The 18634-nt window shown below is 42.0% G+C and overlaps 1 protein-coding gene across 5 annotated transcripts in view; it reads left to right on the forward strand.

Moving 5' to 3' along the window:
* Window positions 1-18634, forward strand: part of LOC110528964 (calcium-dependent secretion activator 1) — a 164258-nt gene that overhangs the window by 117799 nt on the left and 27825 nt on the right. For 2 of the 5 annotated variants that reach the window (XM_036983473.2, XM_090241141.1), the window contains 5 exons: window positions 1357-1404; window positions 5458-5564; window positions 8623-8779; window positions 11046-11187; window positions 17509-17652. In XM_036983473.2, coding sequence (XP_036839368.1) covers window positions 1357-1404; window positions 5458-5564; window positions 8623-8779; window positions 11046-11187; window positions 17509-17652 — 598 coding nt within the window. The remainder of the gene's footprint in view (window positions 1-1356; window positions 1405-5457; window positions 5565-8622; window positions 8780-11045; window positions 11188-17508; window positions 17653-18634) is intronic. The other 3 variants (XM_036983474.2, XM_090241143.1, XM_036983478.2) reach the window with 3 other exon arrangements.

The following is an 18634-nucleotide window of genomic DNA, read 5'->3' on the forward strand; positions in this document are numbered from 1 at the left end:
ATCTCCTCCACCCCTTACTTCTCCTCCCCTCTCCTCTACCATGTCTTTCAATTTTCAACATCTCCTCCACCCCTTACTTTTCCTCCCCTCTCCTCTACCATGTCTTTCAGTTTTCAACACCTCCTCCACCCCTTACTTCTCCTCCCCTCTCCTCTACCATGTCTTTCAGTTTTCAACATCTCCTCCACCCCTTACTTCCCCTCTCCTCTACCATGTCTTTCAGTTTTCAACATCTCCTCTTTTGCACGGCACCCACCCCTCCACTACTGCCATTCCCTGCTGCCCCTGAACCAATCTCTCTCTCTCTCTCTCTCTCTCTCTCTCTCTCTCTCTGTGTCTCTCTCTTGCTTCTCTCAAGTCCTTTGGCTTTTTGATCTGTTGCTTCTGTCTGTGAAAGCTACCTGTGAGGGATCCAGACCCAGGGTCTCTGTCTGTCTGCCTGCCTATCTGTCTGTTAGTTCCTAGCAGGGCAGGACCAAGGCTCCATCTATCTGTGAAGACCATGAGATATCTTTTCTACTGTATCTGGCAGCTCCTCTTTCTGTTCCCATGCCTGTCTGCGACTTGAATGCATTTTTACTTTGCTTCTGTGTAAACCCCCTCAGTCCTGTTGAATGCCATACAGCCACAGTACCATAGAGAACATTATCATTGAGTTTCCCTTTGTATCAGTTCACACTTGGCACCAAAGGGGTAAGACAACAGGAACAGGAAGTGGCAACGTAAGGAGGACAGGATGTAATATGTCTACACATCTCTACACGTTTTCCAATAGAAACATTTATATATTGTCATGTCTTTTCTTCATTATTACAGTTTTTTACTGTGTGTCTTGAAGGGTGTGTTTTCTATATTATTACAGTTTTTTACTGTATGTCTTGAAGGGTGTGTTTTCTATATTATTACAGTTTTTTACTGTATGTCCTGAAGGGTGTGTTTTCTATATTATTACAGCATTTTACTGTATGTCCTGAAGGGTGTGTTTTCTTTATTATTACAGCATTTTACTGTATGTCCTGAAGGGTGTGTTTTCTTTATTATTACAGCGTTTTCCTGTATGTCCTGAAGGGTGTGTTTTCTTTTTGGAGGTTTGGGTTTTGTTTGGATGTGTATGTTGGATGTGTATGTTTTACTGTATGAAGCTATGTGTGTGTCTATGTCTGAGTTCTGGTTAACATCAGAGGGTGAAAGATGTTGCTCAACCACCTGTTTTCCAGACTTCCACTCTATCCTGCTCTTATGCTTTCAGTACTGACTATCCTCTCTTCTTTCTCTCTCTCTCTCTCTCCCTCCCACCGTCCTTTGTCTCTCCCTCTCTTTCATTCTCTGCTCCCCCTCGCTCCTACTCTCACTTAGCGGAGAAAACTCAGAAAGATAAGAAAGATCATCAGGATCAGGATCCAGGTGACATCATATATATGAGCATATCCTAACCCGGCTCGAGCCATAGCAACATAACATCTCACAGCCTTCCTGAGGCACGGCCTGGGAATGTTACAGGAACGTTGTGACAGCGTTATGTCTCCACACCCCTGCCCTGTAGTTTCCCCTGTACCTGCACTGCATTCCAGTGATGGAGATGCAGCCCTCCCCAGTGGGTGATTGTGGTAACCTTAACTGTCAAGTCCTCTCTCTAACCCTCCTGTTAAGACCGCTCATCTGTGGTGGCTCCCCCAATGGACATCCTCTGAATTGTTTTAAAATTCTTCCTCTTTCCTATAATGTGGCCTTACTGCACTAGATTACTTCCAGGAAGAAAAAGAAGTGAGGAAGTGCGGAAGAGGGAAAGTGGAGGGAGCAATTTTAAGACCATTCAGACCATTGCCATTGAGTATCACACTTGTGTGATTGAAACCTGCAGAGTTAGCACTGCTTTATTGCAAGTACATGTAAGTTAAAGCAGTTATTACATGCTTTGGAATGTATGCTGTTGTACAATTAAAGTATTACTTCCTCTGCAGAAAGTGCATGAACTATAAATATCTCCAATGTACTAAAATGCAATAGTTTTGAATACAAAACCTGTCATGGTTTGGTATTGATGGTTGCAAAATTTGACCACAAGTGATGAGATGGTTTGGATATTGACTGCTATTGTCCATAGATGACCATGTTTTTATATCAATGGAAATGTTGATACATTGGAAATAAATACGTGAACTAAGATGAGATCATAGATGATAATAGCACATACTGTAGTCATCATAAGTGTTAATGTCACTTCAGACTGTTTCAGGGTTGCGATCCTGCTGCACTCTTAGAAAAAAAGGTGTTATCTAGAACCTAAAAGCGTTCTTCGGCTGACCCCATAGGAGAACCCTTTGAAGATCCCTTTTTGGTTCCTGGTAGAACCTTTTTGGGTTCCATGTAAAATCCTTTCCACAGAGGGTTCTACCTGGAACCAAAAAGTGTTCTAACTGGAACCAAAAACTGTTCTCCTATGGAGACAGCGGAATAACCCTTTTAGAACCCTTTTTTCTAAGAGTGTGGTGGGTGACACATTGTTTCAATTCCACTGAATAGACAGAGCTCACACCTGATTTCCCAGGTCTAAAACAGCAGACATCCCGTATACTGTAGAATGTGGCAATACTGAGTTTCTGTTATAGAAGATCTAGATTTGTGCCCTTGTCCCTCACCTCACCTGTATCACTCCAGCCCCCCTGCCCCTTCATTGACGAAGGGAAGAAGTTGCCTTTTTGTTTGAGGGCATTCTTTTAATCCCTCCATCCAGACGGGTGACTAGGCTGTCATTTCAAAACTCAGTCAAAGAGGCAATCCTCTGTCCACAGTTCAGTCCACGGACACCACTGGGCTTAAAGTGCTATGCCAGTGTGAGTGCGTCACAGAACTGTACCTCTGTACACTGCCAATTAAACCCCTGCTACTACAGAATACCGACTAGCACAATGACAGATGTGTATGCCGGACAAAGAGCAGAAGCAGTGAGGAGAGGACTTCTGCCAGTGTAAAAGTCCACATTGTCACATTAATCTCTCCATTTTACTGGGACTGTAAACAGACTGATAAATGGGAAATAAGTCAAGTAAGTCGGTGTTGTTCTGAGAAGTCTGTCTGACTGATTCGTTAAGAAATGGGTAAGTCAGCCATATCGAAAGATCTTTGACCCTGCCTGAGATGCCCTGAAGTCTGAACGAGGAACCAAATATGTATGGTACTGTATAGGCTACTACCCAGTCCTCCAGTTACCTCTGCTGACTCTCTCTCACACATATACAGTGGGGAGAACAAGTATTTGATACACTGCCGATTTTGTAGCTTTTCCTACTTACAAAGCATGTAGAGGTCAGTAATTTTTATCATAGGTACACTTCAACTGTGAGAGACGGAATCTAAAACAAAAATCCAGAAAATCACATTGTATGATTTTAAAGTAATTCATTGCATTTTATTGCATGACATAAGTATTTGATACATCAGAAAAGCAGAACCTAATATTTGGTACATAAACCTTTGTTTGCAATTACAGAAATCATACGTTTCCTGTAGTTCTTGACCAGGTTTGCACACACTGCAGCATGGATTTTGGCCCACTCCTCCATACAGACCTTCTCCAGATCCTTCAGGTTTTGGGACTGTCGCTGGGCAATACGGACTTTCAGCTCCCTCCAAAGATTTTCTATTGGGTTCAGGTCTGGAGACTGGCTAGGCCATTCCAGGACCTTGAGATGCTTCTTACGGAGCCACTCCTTAGTTGCCCTGGCTGTGCGTTTCGGGTCGTTGTCATGCTGGAAGACCCAGCCACGACCCATCTTCAATGCTCTTACTGAGGGAAGGAGGTTGTTGGCCAAGATCTCGCGATACATGGCCCCATCCATCCTCCCCTAAATATGGTGCAGTCGTCCTGTCCCCTTTGCAGAAAAGCATCCCCAAAGAATGATGTTTCCACCTCCATGCTTCACGGTTGGGATGGTGTTCTTGGGGTTGTACTCATCCTTCTTCTTCCTCCAAACACGAGTGGAGTTTAGGCCAAAAAGCTCTATTTTTGTCTCATCAGACCACATGACCTTCTCCCATTCCTCCTCTGGATCATCCAGATGGTCATTGGCAAACTTCAGACGGGCCTGGACATGCGCTGGCTTGAGCAGGGGGATCTTGCGTGCGCTGCAGGATTTTAATCCATGACGGCGTAGTGTGTTACTAATGGTTTTCTTTGCGACTGTGGTCCCAGCTCTCTTCTGGTCATTGACCTGTTCCTGCCATGTATTTCTGGGCTGATCCCTCACCTTCCTCATGATCATTGATGCCCCACAAGGTGAGATCTTGCATGGCGCCCCAGACCGAGGGTGATTGACCGTCATCTTGAACTTCTTTCATTTTCTAATAATTGCGCCAATAGTTGTTGCCTTCTCACCAAGCTGCTTGCCTATTGTCCTGTAGCCCATCCCAGCCTTGTGCAGGTCTACAATTTATCCCTGATGTCCTTACACAGCTCTCTGGTCTTGGCCATTGTGGAGAGGTTGGAGTCCGTTTGATTGAGTGTGTGGACAGGTGTCTTTTATACAGGTAACGAGTTCAAACAGGTGCAGTTAATACAGGTAATGAGTGGAGAACAGAAGGGCTTCTTAAATAAAAACTAACAGGTCTGTGAGAGCCGGAATTCTTACTGGTTGGTAGGTGATCAAATACTTATGTCATGCAATAAAATGCAAATTAATTACTTTAAAATCATACAATGTGATTTTCTGGATTTTTGTTTTAGATTCTGTCTCTCACAGTTGAAGTGTACCTATGATAACAACTACAGACCTCTACATGCTTTGAAAGTAGGAAAACCTGGAAAATCGGCAATGTATCAAATACTTGTTCACCCCACTGTACCTTCTCTTCACCATATTACTTATTATTTTATTTTCTTCAAAAACCTGACATTTATGTGTAGTATCATCACAACCTCATTGGTCAGTTGAGCTGGTTGGGTTTCGTCCGTTGGTTGTGTTTTGTTACATGATTGCTGTAGACTGAGTTGGTATCCATTAGTAATAGTAGTATGTGAACACCAGACTTTATTGTGTTTTTTTGTTCTTCAAGATGGATTTGATGTGAAAACAATTATTGTAATAATGCAAATATTGGCACTCTACACTTGTTAGTGGTTATATTTATCCTGGTTGTCACAGCTATCCTACTCAGCTGGGGAAAGTACCAGACGACAGTGAGAGTAGCTTTGCATGTCACATGTTAAACATGAAGAAAAGAACATGAGTGCTGCACGCCGTTCTGCACATTTTGCATGGTAACTGTGGAACATATGTTGTTTTCCCTGTTTTCATTTGTCTCATTATACCTGCGTTGTTCTTGATGGTGTTATTACAGTGTTGCCCTCTGAGGCTTACACAATAGCACACCTTTACCATTACCGTTGCTCAGACGTTGTGGGGAGGTTTTACAGCCATGTGTCTCCCTCCATATTGACCTGTGACCTTTGTGCTTCAGAGAATGTAGGGCGCTTAGTCACCCCAGCCAAAAAGCTGGAGGACACCATCCGCCTGGCCGAATTGGTCATCGAGGTTCTCCAACAGAATGAGGAGCACCATGCAGAGGTGAGTACATTACACACATTCTGTCTGTCTGTCTGTCTGTCTGTCTGTCTGTCTGTCTGTCTGTCTGTCTGTCTGTCTGTCTGTCTGTCTGTCTGTCTGTCTGTCTCGCTCTCTCTCTCTCACACACACACACACACACACACACACACACACATTTTGTCTAATATATTCCTATCAAACACTGTGCAACGTGACCAGGGAAAATCCTAAGTCAGTTATTACCAGAGCAGAGAATGAATAACTACAGAGAACCATGGGGCATTTATTCTGTGTCTGACTCTGTGTTTAACAGGCTACAGTCACAAGTACTGGAAATCAGTTGGTACAGTATTCCTATCTCTGTTTTCTTTCTCCATATCTCACTGGTGCATGCTAGCCAGACAGCACTGGCCTGCACGGTAGGAGGTCAAGGTGTGGTTTCAAAGGTCAAAAAGGTTTCATCATTTCATGTGCACCAGGCTTAGTTTTGGATGACAACGGTGAGCAGTGCGCAGTTTGACTGGGGGACTTCTGATTGGGTTACTTTGTTTGCTATACATGCCCACCTGGATGTGAAAACCAGCGGGGCTTTAAGTAACCATATTACCTCATATCCTACCCTAGGCGCTAGCTAGGAAGTTTTTCTCTGTGATGTCACAGTTGCTTTTCCTGTGAACAAGGGTGTCCCCCACAGAAGTTGCATGGGTCTGGTAGAGCAGTGTAGTACAATGTGTAGTGTAGTGGAGGTTGGGTGTGATGATGATTCACAGACTCGATCATCCTGTTGTTGTATCACACACTTTTTAGTGGCACATGACTGTATTTGTACTCTTTCCAGAAACGTGAAGATAATTTACAGACCTCAGTGACCCATTTTTAAACACCAAATGTGTCTATTGATTATGTGGCTAGTGCAAGTGCATGGTTTTCCTCGTGTATATCATGTTTATTCACAAAATAGAATGTTGGCATATTTTTTAACAGACCTTGACCTCGTGAGTATGTTTTGAAACAACAACAAAAAATGTTCTCTGTTGTTTTGGATCATTTCTTTCTTTCACTGTCATCATCGCATATTTCCTGCCCACTAACCATTAGAGGAAAAAAGTCAACACGGGGACACCAACTTTGCAAAAGTGTACCTGACTTAACCCCTTCCTGTTCTCTCATTGTTTGTTTTGTTTGCGGGGAATGTCCAAACAGGGCAAAGAGGTATGTGATAGATCCTGATAACATGACCTCTAACCCTCGCCACCCCCCACCTGCCATGACCCCTGCCACACCCACCTCCCATACTATGTGCATGTCCTGAAAATGCCCAATACCCAGGGATGATCTTAACTGTTCCCATCTTCCTTGTCTAGTAATAGCCTTGTACCCCAACTTCTTCCCTTGTAGTTGCTGTCAGCCCATCCCAGAGAGTTGTGCAAGTGCTTGTTCAACCCAAAGGGTTGCCGTTGGTGATAAGGCATAACTCAACAAGCACTGTGGCAGTGTCCCTGTCTATCATACTTAGACCCCTCCTACTGAAATAGTAGCCTCCCCCACCACCACATCGCCCCCCTCACCATCTGGTCTGGTGCAGTTTTCTCTGTCCACCTCAACTGCCACAGACAACTCTGGTCCCATCCTGTCAGGGAAAGACCTGCTCTGTAGTGCTGTGTGTTTGAGGATAGCTGTGTGACAGGTAAGAGAGGTGATCCAGTCACCTTGACCCAACAAGCTGATCCTCCTCCATTGTAGACTTGAGTACTCTCAATGGAAAAAGCATGCCATTTGTCAGGGTCAACGTGACCCACTCTATCCCCTCTTGCATTTCTCAAGTGCATTGTTGTGTGAATTTCCCCATTAGAAATTTACACTAACACTGTCAGTAGACCAGCAGAAGCAGCAATAGACACATCTTCCACTCCCCAACTCAGGACCCTCAGTTTGAGTGAATTCCATTTTTATTTAACTCAATTGGTGATCTAATACAATGTTTGTGTATAGTGTATGCCATGTTCAGTAAAGACCATTAATTGACTAATTGACTTTACATGTCCAGTAAAGACCATTAATTGACTAATTGAAATTAAACGGACCCTTGCTGTTACTCAATTCAGCATCCAATGTGGTGCATTAGAAGATTAATCCTCCTCGACGCCTATAATGAAGATTTTATTTATGGTTATGAGCCTCACCATTTTGACCCAGAGATCCTGTTGCTGGTTGCTGCTGGCGCTGTCATGCCAACCGTCCCATGCCAGAGTGCATGGGAACATTCACATCACAGAGGTGTGACGATGTGAATGGCTGCTGGCCAAGGCCTCCAATGGGAAGAGATAGGGGAGCATGGGAAGCTGAGTGTTAACCTGCATGAGACCAGCCTGTTCCAGACTCTGTCACTCCACTGATTCTATCTATCCTATGGGGAGGCTCAGAGCAGCTCTGTGTGAATGACTTAGTCAAGGAGCCGTGTCTATGCAGTTCTCTGTGTCTCTCTCTGTGGTCCAACAGAACAGCGCACGTTTAGCCGTGCTCAAGCGCAGAACTAAAACACTGTGCTCAAAGCTGTGAAGTGTACCCCAGAGATCTCTGTGTGATGCCTCAGAGGTGACAACTTGACTCTTATTGTGAAAACGAGAGAAGAAAAGAGCCCTTATATACTGTAGATCGGTGGAGTAGCATTCTCTCCCTTTTCCTCTAGAGAATGACAGTGCTGTGAGGCTTGTAGTTAGAGATGTGCTTGTATTATATTTGCATAATCGTATCCTCAATTTGTGTTTCTGTCTCTCTCTCTTTGTATGTTTCTCTACCTGCCTCCCTTTTCCCCTCTTTCACCCTCTATTTATTTTTCTCAAACTTCCTTTATCTTCCCATTCCTTTTCTTCTCTCTCTACCCTCTACCTCTTTTGTTCATTCCACCTTCTATCCCGTTCTCTTTGTCTATGTATTCCTCTCTCCTCTTTCTTTCATTCTTCACTCAATCATCTCTCTCTCTCTCTCTCTCTCTCTCTCTCTCTCTCTCTCTCCCCCTCTCACTCACTCACTCAATCATTCACACTCTCTCTCTCGCTCTGTCTCTCTCCGTCTCTAGGCGTTTGCATGGTGGTCTGACCTGATGGTGGAGCACGCAGAGACCTTCCTGTCTCTGTATGCGGTGGACATGGACGCTGCTCTGGAGGTGCAGCCCCCTGACAGCTGGGACAGCTTCCCTCTCTTCCAGCTCCTCAACGACTTCCTGAGGACCGACTGTGAGTGACTCCAACCCTGATCCAGGCCTTGAACCAGGGCTACATTATGAACAGACACGCACAGCGTTTAGCACTCCAGAACCATACAGCACACACTTAACAGAAGTGGAGCATTCATGTCACATAGGACTGGGTTTTTATTGAATATTCATTGTGGTTGGTCTTGGCAAACTGGAGAAACTAAAACCTAGAGTTGAGATCTAATGTTACTTTCCCACAGCATGATCCTTTCTGCATTTGACTTCAGTATAATGAAAGGGATGAAGGTAATTGAGAGGACAATAGGGCGCTATGGGAGCTTCGCAGTAAGAGCTGAGAGACTAACAGTGAAATGGTTGCTGTGGGCCCTGTCATCTCCCTAATGAACTGCAGTTGCCGTAGGAGCACTGTCCAGGGTGCTGAAAGCGTGAGCCAGAAAAGAAACACTTACCACTGCCTTTGTGAAGTGAACCTACACTGGCTAATTGTCCCTGGGGAATGTCTCCTTTTAGCTTGTCAGCCAGGAGTCTGGAAGGATGTAATGCAGTCTGTTGTTCACCTGCAGTGGTTTAATGGACTTAGACTGGCACAGCTTGTTATGCTCACTTGCTACTGCTGCACAATTGGCCACATTCACAGTGGCATTTTATTTTTTAAATAGCCGATTGGTTATTCACATTGCAATGATCATAGTTACTAGACCATCTGGATACAAGCCAAACAGAAGGGCGAAAGTAATGGTATTCTTCCCCAATTGACTTTTATAATACCAAAGGCTCCAGTGATCACTGCATGTCAACACATGATGTGTTGGATTTCATAGTGCACACTTTACATACAGTATAACTGATGTAGCATACACGGACTAATTCCATGTAATACTAGTCATTCTAATTCACATGACTTTGACAGCATAACTCAACATGCAAACCTCACACGGTTGATGAGTGATATGGTCACCAAAATAGCATCCATCTATCCGTCTCCCTCAGGGTCCTCCACAGTATACAATGTCAAAATCTACACTACACACACAGTGCAACATCCCCACAACTACCATTCCATATCACAGGGGCATTTTACACAGAAGGTCATTTGTTTTGTCTCCCCACAGCAGATAGCTTATATGGCAGGAAATATCCCTAGCACCAGACAGGCGCCAAAAGTCAGACGCCATTGAAGCAGTTAATGAGATCTAAAACAGAAGTGGCTGGGAGAGGGGCGAGCCCTGCATCCTCACTTCTGGACAAATACATCAAATTGTACAGCAGCCGCTCAAGTGGCTAATTGGAGAGCGGCAATCAAGGAACAAAATAAGCATCGCACCTACTGTGTATCATCGACCTTGACTTCTATACACGCAGCACACACATATAGCCTACAAGCACACCCACACAGAGAGAAGGAGAGCGAGCGCTCAAAGGGATAAAATACAGACCCACTGTGTGGAGCCGTGAGCCATCGCATTAGCACACACTGGCCTCCATTTTATCACCCGTGGTCTGTGTTAGCGTTGCCTTTTTACCAGTTGAATATAGAGGAATCATGCCTTATCTGAAAAACAACTATAAGCAACAGATATACAACAGAGAGAATAGTCTAGTACGGTAGCTGATAGCGAGGAGCTAGACTACTATTAGCTTCCTTCTGATAGGACTCAAAAGCTTAAAGCAAGGGGTCCACAGCATAGCTTTCATAAGACCAGTGTAACGAACCTCGTCCTCCTCTTCTGAGGAGGAGAAGTGATAAGGATCGGAGGACCAAAACGCAGCGTGGTAAGTGTCCATAATGTTTATTTTAAAACATAAACTGAACACTGCGAAATACAAAACAATAAACGTGAAATGAACGAAACAGTCCAGTGTGGTGACAAACACTGACACGGAAGACAAACACCCACAACCCAAAACTGAAACACAGGCTACCTAAGTATGATTCTCAATCAGGGACAACAATTGACAGTTGGGCACAGGGACTACAGCTGACCAACTGGGACTACAGCTGCCTCTGATTGAGAACCATACTAGGCCGAACTCAAAAACCAACATAGAAAAACAAACATAGACTGTCCACCCAACTCACGCCCTGACCATACTAAAACAAAGATAAAATAACAGAACTATGGTCAGAACGTGACAACCAGTCCTTTCAAAGACAGCCATCACTTCAAGGAAGACAGGAAGGAGAAGCATTTCCAAGTCATTCTCCCTTGGCTGTTAAATTGATGATTGTTCCTTTGGTGTTACAATTTAATGAATGACTTAATATATGCTCTTTCCTGTCTCAGATAACCTGTGCAACGGGCAGTTCCATAGACACCTGCAGGACCTGTACGCCCCCCTTGTGGTGCGATATGTGGACCTCATGGAGTCATCTATCGCCCAGTCCATCCACAGGGGCTTCGAGAGGGAGTCCTGGGAGCCTGTCAAGTAAGGGCACCTCAACATCTAGAATCAACAACCTATTGTAATGATTATATATCCTGGGTGCTACACAGTTTCGGCATTCAAGTTGGCTATAGCAGAAACTGACAGGCACCCAGACTAGTCATACTGCAGTAGCCTAAGCATACCTTTCTTCATGTAGGCCAATTAATCAAGGAAGGATGTTGGGTTCTACCCAACATACAATATAGGTAGATGATAATATATTTTCAAACATGAATTACTCTCAATGATTTTAGGCTTTCCTGTTCATATTAAATTAAATATTCAGATATTTTTGGGGTGATCATTTGTACCATGTATTCGTACATGAACTAGGTTGATATCCACATAAATTATGTATACTGAATAAAATATAAACACAACATATAAAGTGTAGGTCCCATGTATCACGAGCAACAATAAAAGATCCCAGAAATGTTCCATATGCACAAAATGCTTATTTCTCTCAAATGTTGTGTACAAATGTGTTTATATCCCTGTTATTGAGCATTTCTCCTTTGCCAAGATAATCCATCCACCTGACAGTTATGGCATATCAAGAAGCTGATTAAACAGCATGATCATTACACAGCTGCACCTTGTGCTGGGGACATTAAAAAGCCACTCTGAAATGTGCAGTTTTGTCACACACACAATGCCAACGATGTCTCAAGTTTTGAGGAAGCAATTGCCATGCTGACTGCAGGAATGTCCACCAGAGCTGTTGCCAGAGAATGTAATGTCCATTTCTCTAGCATAAGCCACCTCTAACGTCGTTTTAGAGAATTTGGCAGTACTTCCAACCGGCCTCACAACCGTAGACCACGTGTAACCATGCCAGCCCAGGACCTCCACATCCTGCTTCTTCACCTTTGGGATCATCTGAGACCAGCCATCCAGACAGCTAATGAAACTGAGGAGTGTTTCTGTCTGTAATAAAGCCCTATTTTGACTTAACCTAATTCTGATTGGCTGGGCCTGGCTCCCCAGTGGGTGGGCCTGGCTCCCAAGTGGGTGTGACTATGCCCTCCCAGGCCCACCCATAGTTATGCCCCTGTCCAGTCATGTGAAATCCATAGATCAGGGCCTAATTCATTTATTTCAATTGATTGATTTCCTTTTATGAACTATAACTAATATTTTTGTTCAGTATATATTTGTGGGCAATTGTGTAAAAATATATGGTAACTATTTACTTTGACTACATATCCATAACACATGTATTACTCATAAGTATTTCATGAACATGTTATAACAGCTCTCAACCCCAATATTAAAGGTTCACTAAATATATCCATAGCATATCTATAGCATATTCATGTCATGCTATGCAAGAGCTCATATTTATCTATCTTAATAGATCCATCATTACAATGACAGTCTAGTGTCATCATTATGGCTGTTCTCAAAAGTATGCTTCTACCATACCAGTGTTAGTGAATATGCCAAAATGCCAAACAACATTTAGAAAATGATGCTGATATATAGCCTGCACCAGCCCCGTTTCCCCCACCGGCCGGTATAGGCCCATGACTTACCTTCTTCTTCTTCTCGCTGTGGTCAATGGTGCATAAAGTTCTCCACGGGTTTGAATCCTCTGGGTAAATTTTACAGATCAAATTGTGTAGTTGAGGGTCATATCATAACTCTTTCATATCTCATTAGCAACTCTCGTTCACATCACAATTAAGTAGGTCATACTGGTCTATAACCCACACATGAAAGATCTATGTATGTATTCTATGCAGTCACATTAAAGTCAAATCTGTTTTCACATTCATAAAGCATTTATAGCTATGCACTTCATGGTAATTACCTGTACAGTTTGCCACTGATCTATAACACCAACATTAAAGGTCTATGTATGAATTCTATGCAGTCAATATAATATAATTTATATTTTCCTATTCATAAAGCATTTATAAACGTGCCTCAATTATCAAAAAGAACACAGACACAACACAGAATTTTAAAGGAAATATTAACATTTTTATTGACATTTTCTAGATGTAGCACATAAATCAATTGCTGAGGACATTGCCGAAGTATCTTACTATTCACATTTTTCAGTTCAACTTTTCTTAAATAGATTTAACAAAGATTGATATTTATTGTATTCATATTCAATTCCTCATTTCAGACTCATAGCTAGCAATAACTATTTTAGTATGTAGTATTTAGTATGAATTCACTAATGTAGCTAGCTAGCTAGCTTAGCTCCTGGCAATGTCAACACATTTTCCAACTTTGTCAATAAAAGTTAAACTCATCATAAAACTCATAAGACATTTAGTTAACAATGGTAGCTATCTGTTTATTTTAAGACATACATTGTACTTTTGGACATTATGAGGTGAGAAAATCATCATCATATCGCCCTCCATGTGGCAAATCTGACCTCCTGATTCCTGCTTACAAGAAAAAACTTGAACAGGAAGTATCAGTGACGCACTGAATTAGGAAGTGGTCCGATGAAGTGGATGCAGTTTCGCTAGCACAGACTTGAATATGTTCCGCGATTCATTTGATGGCATTGAAGAGTTTACCACATCAGTCAACAGCTTCATTAATAAGTGCATTGACAATGTCATCCCCACAGTGGCCGTACGTACATATCCCAACCAGAAGCCATGGATTACAGCCAACATCCACATTGAGCTAAAGGCTAGAGCTGCCACTTTCAATGAGTAGGATACTAATCCAGACGCTTATAAGAAATCCCGCTGTGCCCTCCGACGAACCATCAAACAGGCAAAGCGTTCATACAAGACCAAGATCAAATCCTATTACACCAGCTCTGATGCTCGTCAGATGTGGCAGGGCTTGAAAACTATCATGAATTACAAAGGAAAACTCAGTCGCAAGCTGTCCAGTGACGTGAGCCTACCAGAAATAAACTCAGTTTTTCACAATTCCTGACATTTATAGTAAAACTTCCATGTCTTAGGTCAGTTAGGATCACCACTTTATTTTAAGAATGTGAAATGTCAGAATAATAGTAGAGAATGTAACGGCATTCTTCCTCCTCTTCTGAGGAGGAGTAGCGAGAAGGATCGGAGGACCAATGCGCAGCGTGGTAAGTGTCCGTAACGTTTATTTTAAGACATAAACTGAACACTATATGAAATCCAAAACAATAAACGTGAACATGAACGAAAACCGAAAAAGTACCGTGTGGCAACAAACACTCACACGGAAACAAACACCCACCACTCAAAAGTGAAATCCAGGCAACCTAAGTATGATTCTCAATCAGAGACAACTAACGACACCTGCCTCTGATTGAGAACCACACTAGGCTGAACTCAAAACCACAACATAGAAAAACACACATAGACTGCCCACCCCAACTCACGCCCTGACCATACTAAATAAAGACAAAACAAAGGAAATAAAGGTCAGAACGTGACAGAGAATAATTTATTTCAGCTTTTATTTCTTTCATCACATTCCAAGTGGGTCAGAAGTTTACATACACTCAATTAGTATTTGGTAGCATTGCCTTTAAATTGTTTAACTTGGGTCAAATGTATCGGGTAGCCTTCCACAAGCTTCCCACAATAAGTTGGGTGAATTTTGGCCCATTCCTCCTGACAGAGCTGGTGTAACTGTGTCAGGTTTGTAGGCCTCCTTGCTCGCACATGCTATACGAATGAGGTCAGGGCTTTGTGATGGCCACTCCAATACCTTGACTTTGTTGTCCTTACGCCATTTTGCCACAACTTTGGAAGTATGCTTGGGGTCATTGTCCATTTGGAAGACCCAATATTTTTTTCTGGGGTCTTGGCTGATTTCTTTTGATTTTCCCATGATGTCAAGTGAAGAGGAACTGAGTTTGAAGGTAGTCCTCCACAGGTACACCTCCAATTGACTCAAATGATGTCAATGAGCCTATCAGAAGCTTCTAAAGCCATGACATCATTTTTGGGAATCTTCCAAGCTATTAAAAGCCAGAAGAATGCTAGGCTGTCACCCGGAAGCGATGCCACCATGACTTACCTCTCATCTGCAGTCAAAACATAGAGAATGATAGAGGCTTCTAGTTGCCAAAAGGCCGTATTAGCATGGGCAGCGCCATATTAGCATGGACAGCGCCATTGAGGGCATCCAGCATTTTATTGTAGTCAACTGGGTGGGACATCCAACTTCGTTGGCTGATCCCTCCTGATGACCTTGTTGGAGTCATGTCCAACCGGGTCATCAGGCGGGATCAGCCAATCGTGAAGAAGAACATTGACTACTTCTAAATGGAGATATTTTCCATGTCACTCTCTATGCTGTCACATACGCTAGAATGGCACATATACAAAGATGAGTTATTTATATATCTCTATGGTCTCTTAAATTTGTCCTGTTTTAAAAGGTCTGTAATGTGCAAAAGTACAATGTAAACAGTGAAATAGCTAACATTGTTAACAAAATGTTGAATAAGTGGGAAACACTTGTCACACCCAGACCTTTGTATTCTTTGTTTTCTTTGTTATTTTGTTTAGGTCAGGGTGTGACCTGGGTGATATATGTGTTTATGTCTTGTCTAGGTGTTTTGTATGTTTATGGGGGTGTTTTCCTATCTAGGTGTTTTTTGTACGTCTATGGTTGCCTAGATTGGTTCTCAATTAGAGGCAGCTGTCTATCGTTGTCTCTGATTGGGAACCATATTTAGGCAGCCATATTCTGTGGGTATTTTGTGGGTGATTGTTCCTGTTCCAGTGTTTAGTGTTCACGTTACGGGACTGTTTCGCCTTCCTTCCTTTTTGTCTGTTTGTTGTTTTTGTTCGATATTTAAGTATTCCCATTAAATATGGATTATCATCACGCTGCATCTTGGTCCTCTCTTTCACCCGAAGACAATCGTTACAACACTAGCTAGCTTTACCACCTTGTGTTATTACGTTTTACTCACTAAAATAGTTATTGCTAGCTATCAGTCTGAAATGGGGAATTGAATTTGAATTCTTTGAATATGAATCTTTGTTAAATCTATTCAAGAAAAAATAACTGAAAAATGTCAATAGTAGGATTCTTTGGCAATGTTTTCTGTGCTAGCTAGCTAAAGTTACATATGGAAAATGTAAATAAAATACCATTCTGTATTGTGTTCGTATTATTTTTGATAAGTGAGGCATGTTTATAAATGCCTTATAAATGCTTTATGAATGAAAAAATAGAAATGACAGTACATTAACTGCATCAAATTCATACATATACCTTTAATGTTGGTGTTATAGATCAGAGTGGCAAACTGAACAGGAAATTACCATGAAGTGCTTAGCTATAAATGCTTTATGGGAAAATTGATTTGCCTTTCATGTGACTGCATAGCATTCATAACCTTCATGTGTGCAGAATAGACTAGTATGACTAACTTAATTGTGATGTGGAGAAGGGCTGTTAATGAGTTACGGAAGAGTTATAGTATCAACTACAACATTTTATCCGTAAAATTTACCCGGAGGATTCAACCTCGTGGGGATCTTTATGCACCATTGACCTCAGTGAGAAGAAGAAGAAGGTAAGTCGTGTGGGGAATGGGGCTGGTACAGGCTATATATCAGCATCATTATCTAAACGTGGTTTGGCATTTTGGCATATTCACTAACACTGGTATGGCAGAAGCATACTTTTGAGAACAGCCATAATGATGACACTAAACTGTCATTGTAATGATGCATCTATTAAGAAACATAAATATGTACTCTTGCATAGCATGACATGAATACACTACAGATATGCTATGAATATATTTCATTAACCTTTAATAATGTTGTTGAGACCTGTTGTAAAGCGTTCAAGAAATACTTAAATATGTGTACTAAATGTGTTGTGGATATGTAATCAAAGTAAATCGTTACCAAATATATTAATTTGTACTAGCAAGATTATTTACTATCTATTGAATTCAAATGTTTCCTATTGCAGCTAAGACCATATGTCTGAAAATGTTGTCGGAAACATTTTTCCTCTGTTTGGTATTCCCTAGTGTTCATATGGTATCCCTTGTATTAACGTCAAAGCTATTTGCTGTCACCATATGTTGAGTTATCAATTGTTAACTATATTTAGTCATTGTTCTCTTCAATGCTGATAAGACACTCTTTACACATCATTTTTCAACATTAGATTTGTCTCTTCTAGTCATTGCAACTATACCCTTACTTGTTTCAACTTAATAACGGCTATTTGTCTTGTAAATTTGCTCTGCCTCACCAATTGTTTTTCTTTTTTTTGGCATTGCTTCACTTTCCCTTCTAAAACACATCCATATTACCACTGTTATAGCACATCTTATGTATATTTGATTTGATGTCTGTTTCCTCTACACAGGAGCCTAACAAGTAATCTTCCTGATTTGAGTCTACCAAATGTCAAGCTCCAAATGCCCAAAGTACCAAATCTACCACCAGTTAGCCTTCTAACAATGCCTAGCTTTTCTACACCCAACTGGATGGCAGCTACATGTGACTCAGAGTGTGTATTGAGTCTCTGCTGGAGCCTGAAACATGAAAAATGCATGTGTGTTTTTGGCATGAACATGTCACATGTCCTCTGAAGTACTGGCTCAATTTCTGGAGATGTACAGGCAATATCCACCAATCCTAATTTAGATGGGGGCAGCTTTGGCCTTGTTGATTTGACTTAGTTAGCTAATGGCAGCGACTCAACAATAGGCCACAATAAAACATTGACACATTTTACTCATACTGTAGTAGGGCCTGTAGTGCATTTGTAAAACCAACCATGCCTAACGTGCAGAAGTAGGAGAGCTTTGATAGGGCTCCCTAGGGCTCCTGGTGCTTGTCTTTACTGAGCCTCTCAGATACGCCTACTTTAAAACAGATTATGTTCACTCATTCACACCATGATAATGATCCCACTTTTATATTGATGGAATATGAAATTAAGTCCCATTTCATTAGTGATTCTGCCAGTTGTAAAACTCCATGTCTACCTGTTGGCTCTTAGCAGCCCTCTCGGGGAACCAAGGAGAGACACAGCATGCAGATAATTGCAAAGCTATGTTTAGATATGTTGATCAAAAGCACTTCTTCTGCACCTTGAGGTACACCTGACACGTTACCAAAGTGAAACATTTTCAGCACCAGCTACTAAAAATGTGTGAAAGGAGAGAGAGAGATTAAATGAATACATTTGCTCCCAAAATGTAAAGGCACTGCTCTGTCAAAGATAGGCCTGAACTAAAAGCAGGTTTGGTATCTTGTAAATAAGCCATAAAGACTAAGCCAATCTCACCCCACAAAATAAAACTCAAACACAGCCTTGACACAACCACATTGTTGATAATTAGGAATAAACAGGCTCAGCCTATTCTAAAATATGTAGTAAAACACTGCCTGTGATCTGATGTTCTTTTTCCAGGATCCAAGTTGTCCCAGTGTTCTTATTGTTCTACCTGCAGCCATGTTCATGCCAAGGCCCTAGCATGGGGAGT

This window comes from Oncorhynchus mykiss, chromosome 7 (assembly GCF_057628025.1).
Source record: "Oncorhynchus mykiss isolate SJ-2025 chromosome 7, ASM5762802v1, whole genome shotgun sequence".
Taxonomy (NCBI): Eukaryota; Metazoa; Chordata; class Actinopteri; order Salmoniformes; family Salmonidae; genus Oncorhynchus; species Oncorhynchus mykiss.